This window comes from Oncorhynchus masou, chromosome 7 (assembly GCF_036934945.1).
Source record: "Oncorhynchus masou masou isolate Uvic2021 chromosome 7, UVic_Omas_1.1, whole genome shotgun sequence".
NCBI lineage: Eukaryota > Metazoa > Chordata > Actinopteri > Salmoniformes > Salmonidae > Oncorhynchus > Oncorhynchus masou.
In genome coordinates, this window is record NC_088218.1 from 19,467,764 (window position 1) to 19,480,246 (window position 12,483).

At 44.5% G+C, this 12,483-nt stretch overlaps 1 protein-coding gene across 1 annotated transcript in view; it reads right to left on the reverse strand.

Moving 5' to 3' along the window:
* Window positions 1–1,590: 1,590 nt before the first annotated feature.
* The window catches only part of LOC135543468 (sodium channel protein type 2 subunit alpha-like), a 49,856-nt gene continuing 38,963 nt past the window's right edge, over window positions 1,591–12,483 (reverse strand). Inside the window, exons 18-27 of the mRNA XM_064970752.1 lie at window positions 11,360–11,495; window positions 9,435–9,589; window positions 8,815–8,988; window positions 8,241–8,363; window positions 7,041–7,316; window positions 6,256–6,309; window positions 5,897–6,034; window positions 5,411–5,515; window positions 4,906–5,176; window positions 1,591–4,782 (exon numbers count right to left, since the gene is read on the reverse strand). Of these exons, the coding sequence (XP_064826824.1) occupies window positions 3,581–4,782; window positions 4,906–5,176; window positions 5,411–5,515; window positions 5,897–6,034; window positions 6,256–6,309; window positions 7,041–7,316; window positions 8,241–8,363; window positions 8,815–8,988; window positions 9,435–9,589; window positions 11,360–11,495 (2,634 nt within the window). The 3' untranslated portion in view covers window positions 1,591–3,580. The remainder of the gene's footprint in view (window positions 4,783–4,905; window positions 5,177–5,410; window positions 5,516–5,896; window positions 6,035–6,255; window positions 6,310–7,040; window positions 7,317–8,240; window positions 8,364–8,814; window positions 8,989–9,434; window positions 9,590–11,359; window positions 11,496–12,483) is intronic.

A 12,483-nucleotide genomic window follows, 5' to 3' on the forward strand; every position in this document is an offset into this window, starting at 1 on the left:
TGTCAACTGTGGGACCTTATATAGACAGGTGTGTACCTTTCCAAATCAAGTCCAGTCAATTGAATTTACCACAGGTGGACTCCAATCAAGTGTAGAAACATCTCAAGGATGATCAATGGAAACAGGTGTCTCATAGCAAAGGGTCTGAATACTTATGTAAGTAAGGTATTTCAGCTTGTTTCATATTTTTTTCAAAAATGTCTATGAACCTGTTTTTGCTTTGTCATTATGGGGTATTGTGTGTAGATAGCTGAGGATTTTTTTGTTTGATTAATACATTTTAGAATAAGGCTGTATGTGGAAGAATTCAAGGGGTCTGAATACTTTCTGAAGGCACTTTATGTATTGTTAGTCAGTTATAGCTGATATGATTCTGTTCTTGTTGATACCTTTGAAAGTAGTGATTGTAATGAATTGAGAAATTTCAGAAATGGCATTAGGAACAAGGTCTTACTTTTAAACTGACTATCAAATCAGTCAGTCTACTCTGGTGTTCTTTCTCTATACCTGGATAGTTGACAACAGATTTAATCATGTCTACATTATGAGGAGTTCAGTAACAACATTGAAATAATCATTATTGCATTATTAAATTTACATAATACAAAAACAATAAATTAGTACAGGTTATATGGTTTGACTCAATGGAACTTGATGACAAAACCAAAATTCCCTTGCTAGGGGGGGGTTGTTTATTGCTCATTTGTGCTGTTGCTGAGCAGCTATTTCTAGGTAATCATGGAAATTATTCTCAAGAGTTCAACAGACATAATAACCTACTATAATGACATAATTTGAGTACTTAACTGAGCACCTAAATTCAGCCTACTGCATGACTTGAGCCAGTCAACAAGCACTCATAGAACATGTTTATTGAAAATCTCCTTGAAATCGGCCAGAAGTGCTTCCCAGACTGGTCATGTGTCTCCCCACCTCTAGGTGGAGCCACTGACCTTATTTTGCATGGAGTCCTCTCTTTTGTGGCAGGCAGGTTCGGGTATAAGGTGGTCCTGTCTTCCCACCTCACACAGGCTAATCTGTTCCTGAATGGGGACCTTATCATAGCTCACTGCTCATGGGTGTGTATTAAACCAACATTTACTCAAACAGACCCCCACTACAGCAGGTGCTGAGCACACAAAGGACTTGTATGGATTAAAGCACCGGGATATGAAGGCAGTTCATTGATACTATGCATATACTGTAATACTGTACAGTATAATAAGTGAATTACATGGCTTCTGATCATGGTGTTTTTTTTCTGATGCAGGGAAGGAGGGAAGGACAGGGGTCGGGAAGGGTATGCCTGCTCGCAGCAAGGTATTGTGGGTAGGCAGTTGGAAGACACTACTGATCAATCAAAAGCGGGTGAGCTGTGATGTAAGGTTGCCAAGCAACAACAGGGGAAAATCTGGCGGCAGGATCAGCAAAGTGTTTTGAGGGGGTAAGGGTGGGGGTAATCTCAATCTCTCTCCCTCTGTATACAGCTGATATATGTCTCCCTGCTGCCTATTGACCATTCAACATGCTAACAATAGATTGCATAGCGCAACAGTTTCATCCGATTGAAAATATTCTGTGTACAAAGTATGCTTTCCAAAATCGGTTTTATTTTGGCAATCTTGATTTTATGTTTTGTGGTCACATCTTTGGTCCTAACAAAAATGTCCCTCGTCACACATTTACATTTCAGTGTAGCATGAAATTCAACCACATGGATGATCCCGTCAACCAGACACCCAGCCATCGTCATACTTTCTGATAGAGCACAGCTTAAAAGAGAAAGGTAACAGGTGTGTCGTTTATTCCTTTGAATGTTTTCGTTCATGTTAGCAGATGAACTGATACCAGTCCTGACCTGTATGCCCTTCACTAACACACTAGCTGAAGGGAAAATGGCCACCGATTGCTTTATGTTTCATATCTACAGAAATGTGGACCATACAAGTGTTTCATGTGTCAATGTGTGCAGAATGTAAAACAAGTTGTAGAAAAATGGCAACCTAAAAGTTCATTTGAAAAGCAACAGTAGCTACAGCAGAAGTGCTATTTATAATACATGGAATACAAGTAAAATATAGACCCCCAGTCACACAAACACGCGTGCCCGCACGGACGCACACACACACACACACACACACACACACACACACACACAGAGATGTCTGCACGCAAACACAGGCGCACACACGCGCACACGCTCACATAATACCCTTTGGGGCGTGGCCATGAAAAGATAAAAAGTGCTCTTACATCAAATGGAAGTGTGATACATACTGTGGGTCCATATAGGACAACATACTATTTATAAATCGAATCAAATCACTATGCTTGAAAGAATCAGGCTTTGAATTAAAATCCTTCATGAACTATGAGTACAGTGTGCAGTACAGACGAGTGCTAAACTCAACGCCAGGTCTCATATGCACGTATTATAATGGAGTTAGACATCTTTGGAAAAAGACCATCAATGTGTTCCCTTTATTATATTTTTGTTAGTCGTCTTTCTTTACACGAGTGTTTCGACAGAAACAAGGAGTGGAGAGAGAGAGAAGAAGAGATATTGAAATACATCTGTCGGACACATTGCTTTGTGACAATGAATGTTCTACGTAAATTAAGAAGATCTCATTGAATCCCTCTCAATGAATCTGTTGACATACATTCAGGATCTCTGTGTCCGTGGGCATGTTCATAGAAACAGAGAGGGGAGAACAACAGCCATTCATATAGATGTACGAGATATATCTTTACCAAGTGTCACCGATGATTGGTTGTGGAATTAAGCTTGTGCATAATGTAACGTTCACGTGATGAGTAACCTGAAGACCTGGGTTAGCTCCCCCGAGCTAAGTCTCAGACCTTACCTCAGTGGGCTAGCACAGTCTTGTGGTGTGCAGGAGACCCGGTTAGTTACATATACAGTACCTACGCTTATTCCCAGAGGGATACACGAAAACTGCTGCCTGAGAACAAATAGTTCTGGGAGTAACAAAACACATGTGGCGTTAGTATTGGGAACATGGATTTGTTTAGTCGCTGAGTTTTGCTGTACATGGTGTTTTTACAACCGTGAAAAGAAGTGGACACATTCTCACAATTACACGATAAAACATTCCTTACCATAAAAAAAAATGCAATTATACAAAAATGCAAGAACCTTAAGTAACACGGCGATCGCTATTCAAGACACTGGATGTATGATGGTAGCAGCAGCACTCGCTACAGAAAACTTCACAGTATACTCATGTGTGTCAGATAGTAACACTCAACAGAAATTCACAAGCGGCTTCGCAACGGCTTTTTGAGTCGCCGTCTTTCACTTACTCCTGGCAGTGATACATAACAATAATCTTCCCCTGCCTTGTTACTATGTAACCCCCTGGAACAGTCCCCTTAAATGGCTCCAATCCTGCTCTCAGGCCTCAGCCTTAGCTAGCTACACATCAGTTTGGCCTAGCACCCAACACCACCACACTCCCTCCACCAACACATTAGCATACATCAGTCCTCCAAATCTGTAAATCTGTTTTTCTTCAAAGCAAACGTCTTCGTACTCATCATTTGTCCTTTTGTTTGCTTATTTATTTTGCTCTCTCAGATCTATGTCTCTCTTCTCTTTCTCCCTCTTTTCTTTCTCATATTGGTCCTTTTCCAAGTTTGTGGCACTGTTGTACGAAGGCAGCGAGGCGGTGGTGGGCGTAATGTCCATTTTCTCCGTGGAGGTGGAGTTGTCCGCGAACTGTCCTGTCACCAGCACCTCCTTGTCCTCCAGCTCATACATCATGCTGCCTTTAGGCTGCTCCTTGTAGAGCTCTGCTGCTTTCTTCAGGGCGAGTCGGGCCAGGTAGCGCCTGAATGACCTCTGGATCACCAAGGCAGACATGTCTTCCTGCTTGCGCCGCAGGGTACTGGTGATGGGTTCGTAGGAGACTTTGGAGGGGTTGGAGGCCATGAAGCGCTCCTCCATCTGGCCCCGGAGGAGGTCCAAACCTTCGCCCTCTCCCAGGACACGCTTGGTGAAGGCAAACAGGATGTCAAGGCAGTGGATGCGCTCCCCGCTGACCATGGGCAGATCCATTTTGATCAGCTGGATGTGGTTGGGCTTGGCCATTCGCAGTGGTGGGTCCAAAGCGTCTGCAAAGTCCGACAGCTTGTCGTACTCCACGAACTGCGTGGCGTCCGGGTCGAAGTGCTCCCACACCTCGTAGAACATCTCAAAGTCGTCCTCGCTCAGCGGCTCGGCTGACTCCTCGGTGGCGACGCTGAAGTTCTCCAGGATGACGGCGATGTACATGTTGACCACGATGAGGAAACAGATGATGATGTAGCTGACGAAGAAGAACATGGCCACTGGCGGGTTGCCACAGTTTCCCCGGTACAAGGTGCCCGGGTGCTCCATCTGGCTGTCGCAGTCGGGCTCCTTCTTGTTGAGGATGGGCGCCAGGAGGCCGTCCCAGCCCGCCGACGTGGTGATCTGGAACAGGCAGAGCATGCTGTTGCCGAACGTCTCGAAGTTGAACATGTCGTCGATTCCCGCCTCGTGCTTGACGTAGGCGAAGTTGGACATGCCGAAGATGGCGTAGATGAACATGACCAGGAAGAGCAGGAGGCCAATGTTAAACAGGGCAGGAAGTGACATCATCAAGGCGAACAAAAGTGTCCGGATGCCCTTGGCGCCCTTGATGAGACGGAGGATGCGGCCGATTCTGGCAAGTCGGATGACTCGGAATAACGTTGGGGAAACAAAGTACTTCTCAATCAATTCTGATAAAAACATACCTGTAAGGACAGAAACAAACACCACACCAATTTAACACAAACAATTTCTCGGTTACAACTCCAAACATTAATTCTGAATGCTACATTTTGATTCAAAAGACTATGAAGAGTCAGGGTTCTTACCTACGATTGAAAGGATGACAACGACAAAGTCAAACACGTTCCAGCCAATGGTGAAGTAGTAATGGCGGAGGGATATCATTTTGAGCGTACACTCCCCAGTGAAGAGCACTATAAAGACAAAGTTAATCCAGTGGAGGATTTTCTCCCTCTCTGGTGTCTGGTCATCCTCTTCCACCATCATAGTGACCATGTTGAGGCAGATGAGGATCATGATGACAATGTCAAAAGCCTGCTTCGTTACGAAGTCAAACACACAGCCTTGGAATGCATTCTAGAACGGAAAGGCAGATAAAGGGAGAGAGAGAAACAGATAGAGGTAGAGAGCGATAGAAATATATTTAATCAGCATTACTGTGAGAATTCAAAATAAATATTGATTTTACATGTTTTGTTATTTTGAGAAATCAGTCTTAAATATGAATTCTTAATCTGTCTTAAATTTTTGAGCTACTGCTTGGTTGAATGGTTACTGTAATATCAATAGGTGTCAATATCAGTGCCAAACCGTTGGCCTGGGAATAGGCTTCTGGGGCTTCTTGGAGCCGAGCTTCTTCATGGCATTGTAGTACTTCTTCTGTTCCTCTGTCATGAAGATGTCCTGACCTCCAAAGTAAAGGGAACAACACAAAACCTGGTGAACACCTAACACATGTACACCCAAAGCGTCTCTCTCTCTCTCTCTCCCTCAAGTTTCTTTCAGTCATTGTTAGCTCAGGGCTAGGCGCGCTTTTCAGATCTCTCCCTCCCTCATCCCTCTCCTCTCGATATCTCTCTCAGGCTATTTTACGCTCTCTCCTCTTCCTCCTTGAACTTTCTTTCTTTTCCCTCTTGTCTCCGTATCACGGAGACTGCAGTCACGGTGTCGACTCTCTTAGCGACTGGAAGGTGAATGTGTAACTCATATGCCTGCCATATTTAGAATAAACTCTCAGCCAGCAGCGGGTTTGACAAAACACTGTACACGAACACCTGTTCACTACAGAATACATATCTTTTTCTTCTGTTGGTTGAAGTTGTCAATGATGACACCAATGAAGAGGTTGAGAGTGAAGAAGGAGCCAAAGATGATGAAGATGACGAAGTACAGATACATGTAGAGGTTCTGTTCATATTGGGGCTGAAGTTCCACCTGAAACACAAAGAAGACAGATATACAGCAAAACGTTTAATCATTGCACATATTCAAGTCAAACCCTTATTGACAGAACATTCCTAAGGGAAGACATTTTTTTTTTTGAAACACCAACATTCCAATAAAAAAATGTCAACTCAAAACCTTAAATGCAAGAGTCAACCTGACTTTAAACTGTCCGCCATTCACCATGACCAGAGCCCTAAGGAAACGCTTACATTACGAGAGTCCACAGCTGCGTACATGATGTCCATCCAACCTTTGAACGTTGCCTAGGAGCAGAGAACAGAGAACAGAATGAGTTACTCTCTGAGGGGGTCAATCAAGTGGTTACTTACATCTGACTTCCCTGTTCCCTTGCTGCAGCCTTGCAGTCAGGCTCCGCTCCACTACTTTTGGTTTAGGAGAGCTATTTTGGTAGCAGGTAGAAAATATTAAATGAACAGTCACAATACTCTGTGAAAGGTGCTAAGCTATGTCTCGAACAAAAAAAATACTCCACACTGATTTAAAAGCATAAAAGCAGCATAGAAAGTCAAAAACAAGACCGCCATACAGGCATTCGGTATATACACTGAGTGTACAAAACATTAGGAACACCTTCCTAATATTGTTGCTTCCCCTTTTGCCCCTAAAACAGCCTCAATTCGTCGGGGCAGGGACTCTAGAAGGTGTCAAAAGCGTTCCACAGGGATGCTGGCCCATTTTGACTCCAATGCTTCCCACAGTTGTGTCAAAATTGCCTGGATGTCCTCTGGATGGTGGACCATTCTTGATTCACACGAGAAACTGTTGAGGGTGAAAAATCCAGCAGCGTTGCAGTTCTTGACACACTAAAATTCATCTGATCAGTCTGTGTCATGGAAAGTGCAGGCTTTCCTAATGCTACTCAGTGTAAATGAACATTATATGCACGTTTCATAATAACTGCACTTTTAAACCAGATTTAAAGCAAAATTTTCCTGAACAATGTAAAACGCCAACAGACAACTGTCCCACTCACCACTTGCAACAAGGCCAAGTACCCGGCCCCGACATTATCAAAGTTGATCTTGACATTCTTCCATCGGGCGCTGTCATTGGCCAGGGCCAGACAGTCGCTCTTGTTGTTGACCACCTCGATGGGAAAGGTCTCGTCGTTGGTGGTGTTGACGCAGTGATAGTACTTCCCTGCGAACAGATTGACGCCCATGATGCTGAAGATGAGCCAGAAGATGAGGCACACCAGCAGCACGTTCATGATGGACGGAATGGCACCCAGGAGGGCGTTCACCACCACCTGTCAAATCACAGATGACACGGTTAGAGGGCTCGGTCAAACCGGTTCGCTGAGGTTTCTCTGGATAAGACTAGAAAGTAATGTGACAATGTGTTGAGTGAGATAAAGTTGAAGCTGAAATGCACACTTGTTACTCAAGAAAACATGCATTTCTAGGCTTATCCAAGAATTCTGGTTACCATAGATGATAACATATGAAATAATAATATAATCATGTATAGGGAGGGTGAATAGCAGTGGTAATATTGAAATATTGTGGTTTAGGAACACATGAGAATATGTGTACAGTATTTTCACTGTGTTATTTTCAGTACAAAGCATGTTACAAGCACTACCACAACAGTTTGACAGTTAACTATTTAAGGAAAGGAAAAGGAAGGAGACACTCTTTCAAAGGAGTGGCGACGGAGCACATTTAACCACTCAAAAGTTAAAAAGCAAAACAGAAAAAACCTTAGAAGAGTCAGGATGAAGTCACAACAAGTGTTTTACTGTAAATGAAAAGACACACAAAGAAAAATAATTACACATCAAAAGGCCCCACACAAACAACATCGAGGCAGAGCAATGTTAGAATCTATCGACACAATGTGGAGAAAGTCACGCAGATACACACGAGAGACATATCTCGAAATCCAGCTCTATACACAGGCATGCGTCCATTTAAAATGCATCACTGGTTTCTATTTTCCTCCTTCTAGAAGCCTCAGCCATTTTAAAAGGACTGCGGATAAGAATGCTACAAGATGTCAAATGTAACGAGGCATTCGTCTCCTAAAATAAGTTACATTTAGTTATGACATTTAGTTATTTTCAAAAGACTCAATTGCATTGGACTTTATCATAACAAATATCCTAAAAGCTACTTGGGAGGCTCTTTCTGATTGCAGTTCAGCAAGAAACATGTTCTCCAGTAAACCTTACCCTCATGCCCTCGAACCGTGACAAGGCCCTCAGGGGTCTTAAGGCCCGCAGGGTTCGTAGCGATTTAATGGCACTCAGCTCAGAGTAGCCTAACGCATTGGCTACCAAGCTCACCAGAGACACCTGAGAGAGAGAGAGAGAGAGAGAGAGAGAGAGAGAGAGAGAGAGAGAGAGAGAGGGAGAGAGAAAGAAAAACAGAGAGACAGAAACAGAGACAGAGAGAGAGAGAGAAACAGAGACAGAGAGAGAGAAAAACAGAGAGACAGAAACAGAGACAGAGAGAAACAGAGACAGAGACAGAGAGAGAGAAAAACAGAGAGCAAGAGAGAGAGAGAGAGAGAAAAATAAGCAATGTCAGGAGAGGTATTTGCAGAAGGAGAACTATGTGTGGTACATGGGTAAAACATGTTATGGAATTTCCATTCATTCCAATTGGTAAATGAATCATCACAAAATGAATCAAATCACTCTAAATTGCTATCCAAAGCTTAGATTTGAATTTATCTGCTGACAAAGCGTGTTCAAGGTCATCATGTATGTACGGAGTTCGCATACAACTCCAGCAAATACATACATCAACAATGAGGAAGTCCAGCCAACACCAGGCGTTGGTGAAGTACTTCTTGAATCCGTAGGCCACCCACTTCAGCAGCATCTCCAGGATGAAGATATAAGTGAAGACTTTGTCTGCGTACTCCAGCACTATCTTAATGGTCTTCCTCTGCTCTATGTAAATGTCTTCAAACGCCTACACGGAGACACAAACGAGGAATCAAGCATCAGATAGTTGATAGTGCCTAAGATCTGGGCTAAGGTAATGTTTGTCAAGAGTCACATAGGTTGGTGTTTTTTTGGTAAATTGTAGGGCTCTGAGTTTTTTTCTGAACACAAGACATGACCAGGAAATACTCTGGGCCCTAGTTATGCATATGGTTCAGAGTTTTCCCTGTCCGGACTCAACCCTACTGATGACTACACTCTGACCAATCAACGTTTCAGTTTTCACTTCAAAACAGAAGTGTCGGGCTAACCAAGAAGCCATAAAGCTCATATTCACTCTACATCAAAGTAAGCAGACTGTAATTATTTGACACTCACATTGTGATGTAAGGACAACTCGAGCCCACGTTTACTTGACTTTCCTTAAAGGAGCGGTACAACATTACACAGGCCAGGTGAGCAGCAGCCACTCACCAGAGCTCCACTGCTGAGCAGGATCATGAAAATGATTAAGGTCTCAAACCAGTTGTGTTCCACGATGAGGAAGCACGTCTTCCTCAAAGTCCACCACATCTTCCACTTGCCCTCCTCAACGTTCACCTGGCAACACTGGAACCTGAGCACACAGCCTGGGAGAGGCAGAGAGAGGGAGAGACAAAGGGACAGAGAAAGAGAGAGGGAGAGACAAAGGGACAGAGAAAGAGAGAGGGAGAGACAAAGGGACAGAGAAAGAGAGAGGGAGAGACAAAGGGAGAAAGACAAAGGGACACAGAAAGAGAGAGGGAGAGACAAAGGGACAGAGAAAGAGAGAGGGAGAGACAAAGGGACAGAGAAAGAGAGAGGGAGAGACAAAGGGACAGAGAAAGAGAGAGGGAGAGACAAAGGGACAGAGAAAGAGAGAGGGAGAGACAAAGGGACAGAGAAAGAGAGAGGGAGAGAGACAAAGGGACAGAGAAAAAGAGAGAAAGGGAGAGACAAAGGGACAGAGAAAGAGAGAGGGAGAGACAAAGGGACAGAGAAAGAGAGAGGGAGAGACAAAGGGACAGAGAAAGAGAGAGGGAGGGACAAAGGGACACAGAAAGAGAGAGGAAGAGACAAAGGGACAGAGAAAGAGAGAGGGAGAGACAAAGGGACAGAGAAAGAGAGAGGGAGAGACAAAGGGACAGAGAAAGAGAGAGGGAGAGACAAAGGGACAGAGAAAGAGAGAGGAGAGACAAAGGGACAGAGAAAGAGAGAGGGAGAGACAAAGGGACAGAGAAAGAGAGAGGGGAGAGACAAAGGGACAGAGAAAGAGAGAGGGAGGGACAAAGGGACACAGAAAGAGAGAGGGAGAGACAAAGGGACAGAGAAAGAGAGAGGGAGAGACAAAGGGACAGAGAAAGAGAGAGGGAGAGACAAAGGGACAGAGAAAGAGAGAGGGAGAGACAAAGGGACAGAGAAAGAGAGAGGGAGGGACAAAGGGACAGAGAAAGAGAGAGGGAGAGACAAAGGGACAGAGAAAGAGAGAGGGAGAGACAAAGGGACAGAGAAAGAGAGAGGGAGAGACAAAGGGACAGAGAAAGAGAGAGGGAGAGACAAAGGGACAGAGAAAGAGAGAGGGAGAGACAAAGGGACAGAGAAAGAGAGAAGGAGAGACAAAGGGACAGAGAAAGAGAGAGGGAGAGACAAAGGGACAGAGAAAGAGAGAGGGAGAGACAAAGGGACAGAGAAAGAGAGAGGGAGAGACAAAGGGACAGAGAAAGAGAGAGGGAGAGACAAAGGGACAGAGAAAGAGAGAGGGAGAGACAAAGGGACAGAGAAAGAGAGAGGGAGAGACAAAGGGACAGAGAAAGAGAGAGGGAGAGACAAAGGGACAGAGAAAGAGAGAGGGAGGGACAAAGGGACAGAGAAAGAGAGAGGGAGAGACAAAGGGACAGAGAAAGAGAGAGGGAGAGACAAAGGGACAGAGAAAGAGAGAGGGAGAGACAAAGGGACAGAGAAAGAGAGAGGGAGAGACAAAGGGACAGAGAAAGAGAGAGGGAGAGACAAAGGGACAGAGAAAGAGAGAGGGAGAGACAAAGGGACAGAGAAAGAGAGAGGGAGAGACAAAGGGACAGAGAAAGAGAGAGGGAGAGACAAAGGGACAGAGAAAGAGAGAGGGAGAGACAAAGGGACAGAGAAAGAGAGAGGGAGAGAGAAGATAAAATAATGCATTGTCCTTGCCTGAAAGAAACTTCTTCTCCCATTTTTCAGCCCCCCCTTTCTATCAGAGCTCGGAATTCCCTCTAGACTACTTCTGATGTGTGAAAGGAAAAGTCTCTCTCAAACCTTCGTCTCACGAGTCCCTTTCTCCCTCCCCCCCGTCCCTCCTTCTTCCCCCACTCTTCCTCGTCCTCTCCCCCAGCCCCTCCCTCCCTCACCATCAGTGAAGCAGTTCTCTGGGTTCTCTGACTCCTCGTCCTCCAGCTCCACTGACTCAGCTCCATCCCCCGGGGGACCGATATCCACCGAGCTGCCCTCCGATGAGATAAGGTGCTGGGGCTCTATAGGTAGCTTCTGCAGAGGGGGGTTGGGGGGGGGGAGACAACCTTCTGAGCTACTAGAGTTCTTGAAATTCTTGTAATGGTACATTCTCCATTGTCATGGACTGTAACAGTACAGTAGTCTCACCAGATACTTTGGCCTGGACGGGAGACATGAGTTTGGCTTAAATATAAACTCAGAGTTATACTCGTTTCAACATTGTAATCATCATTACATGCAGGGTCGATCAAAAGTACCTACAGGCTTGAGATCAGTCTGATCAGGTGAGATCCAATCACACTGTAGTATACAGCACCCGGTAGCAACAATACATGCTACACGGAGAGGTTGGTGTTACAATGCACTGTGGGTATGTTTGAAATCGGCTCAGACAGTCGAAGGGGGCATGCAGTATTCCAGTGCATTTCCAATCCTGAAATTGGAAAACAAGCAGGAGAACGTAGGCTGACGGATTTTCATGTCCACTGAAAAATGACCCAGGATTTAGAATTTGAGTGGCGGATAGCCCCATCGATCAAAAGACGATAACGAATCAACTCCCCCCGAAACACTGAACATTTTCCTCATTGACATGAAAATGTTTTTTTCCCATCCTTAAGAAAAGCACAAGCTTCGGTCTCTGTTTCGGTAAATAAATGGGTATTACCACATTAGCTAACCAGCAAAACCCAGTACTGTGCACTGTTTACAAGACAGCATGCAGTCTGGAGCTATCTGATAATAATAATAGAATGAATACTAATATAACATTAGATGCAGTGTGACCATGCTACCCAGAAAACATACAGGGGAGACACAGCTAAATGGGGTACTCTAACAGGATTATCCACTGGAGACTAAGAGGAAATGTCCCTCCAAGAGGAAATTATGTTGGAGGGATCTCTGGGGATGACTAGTACTACTGTCCTTATTCTTTGCTATTGGCAGGATAATCATTGGATTATAATGCACACTTTGGCATTAGAGCCCTGCATTCCATGCAAGTGATCCATAGTACAGT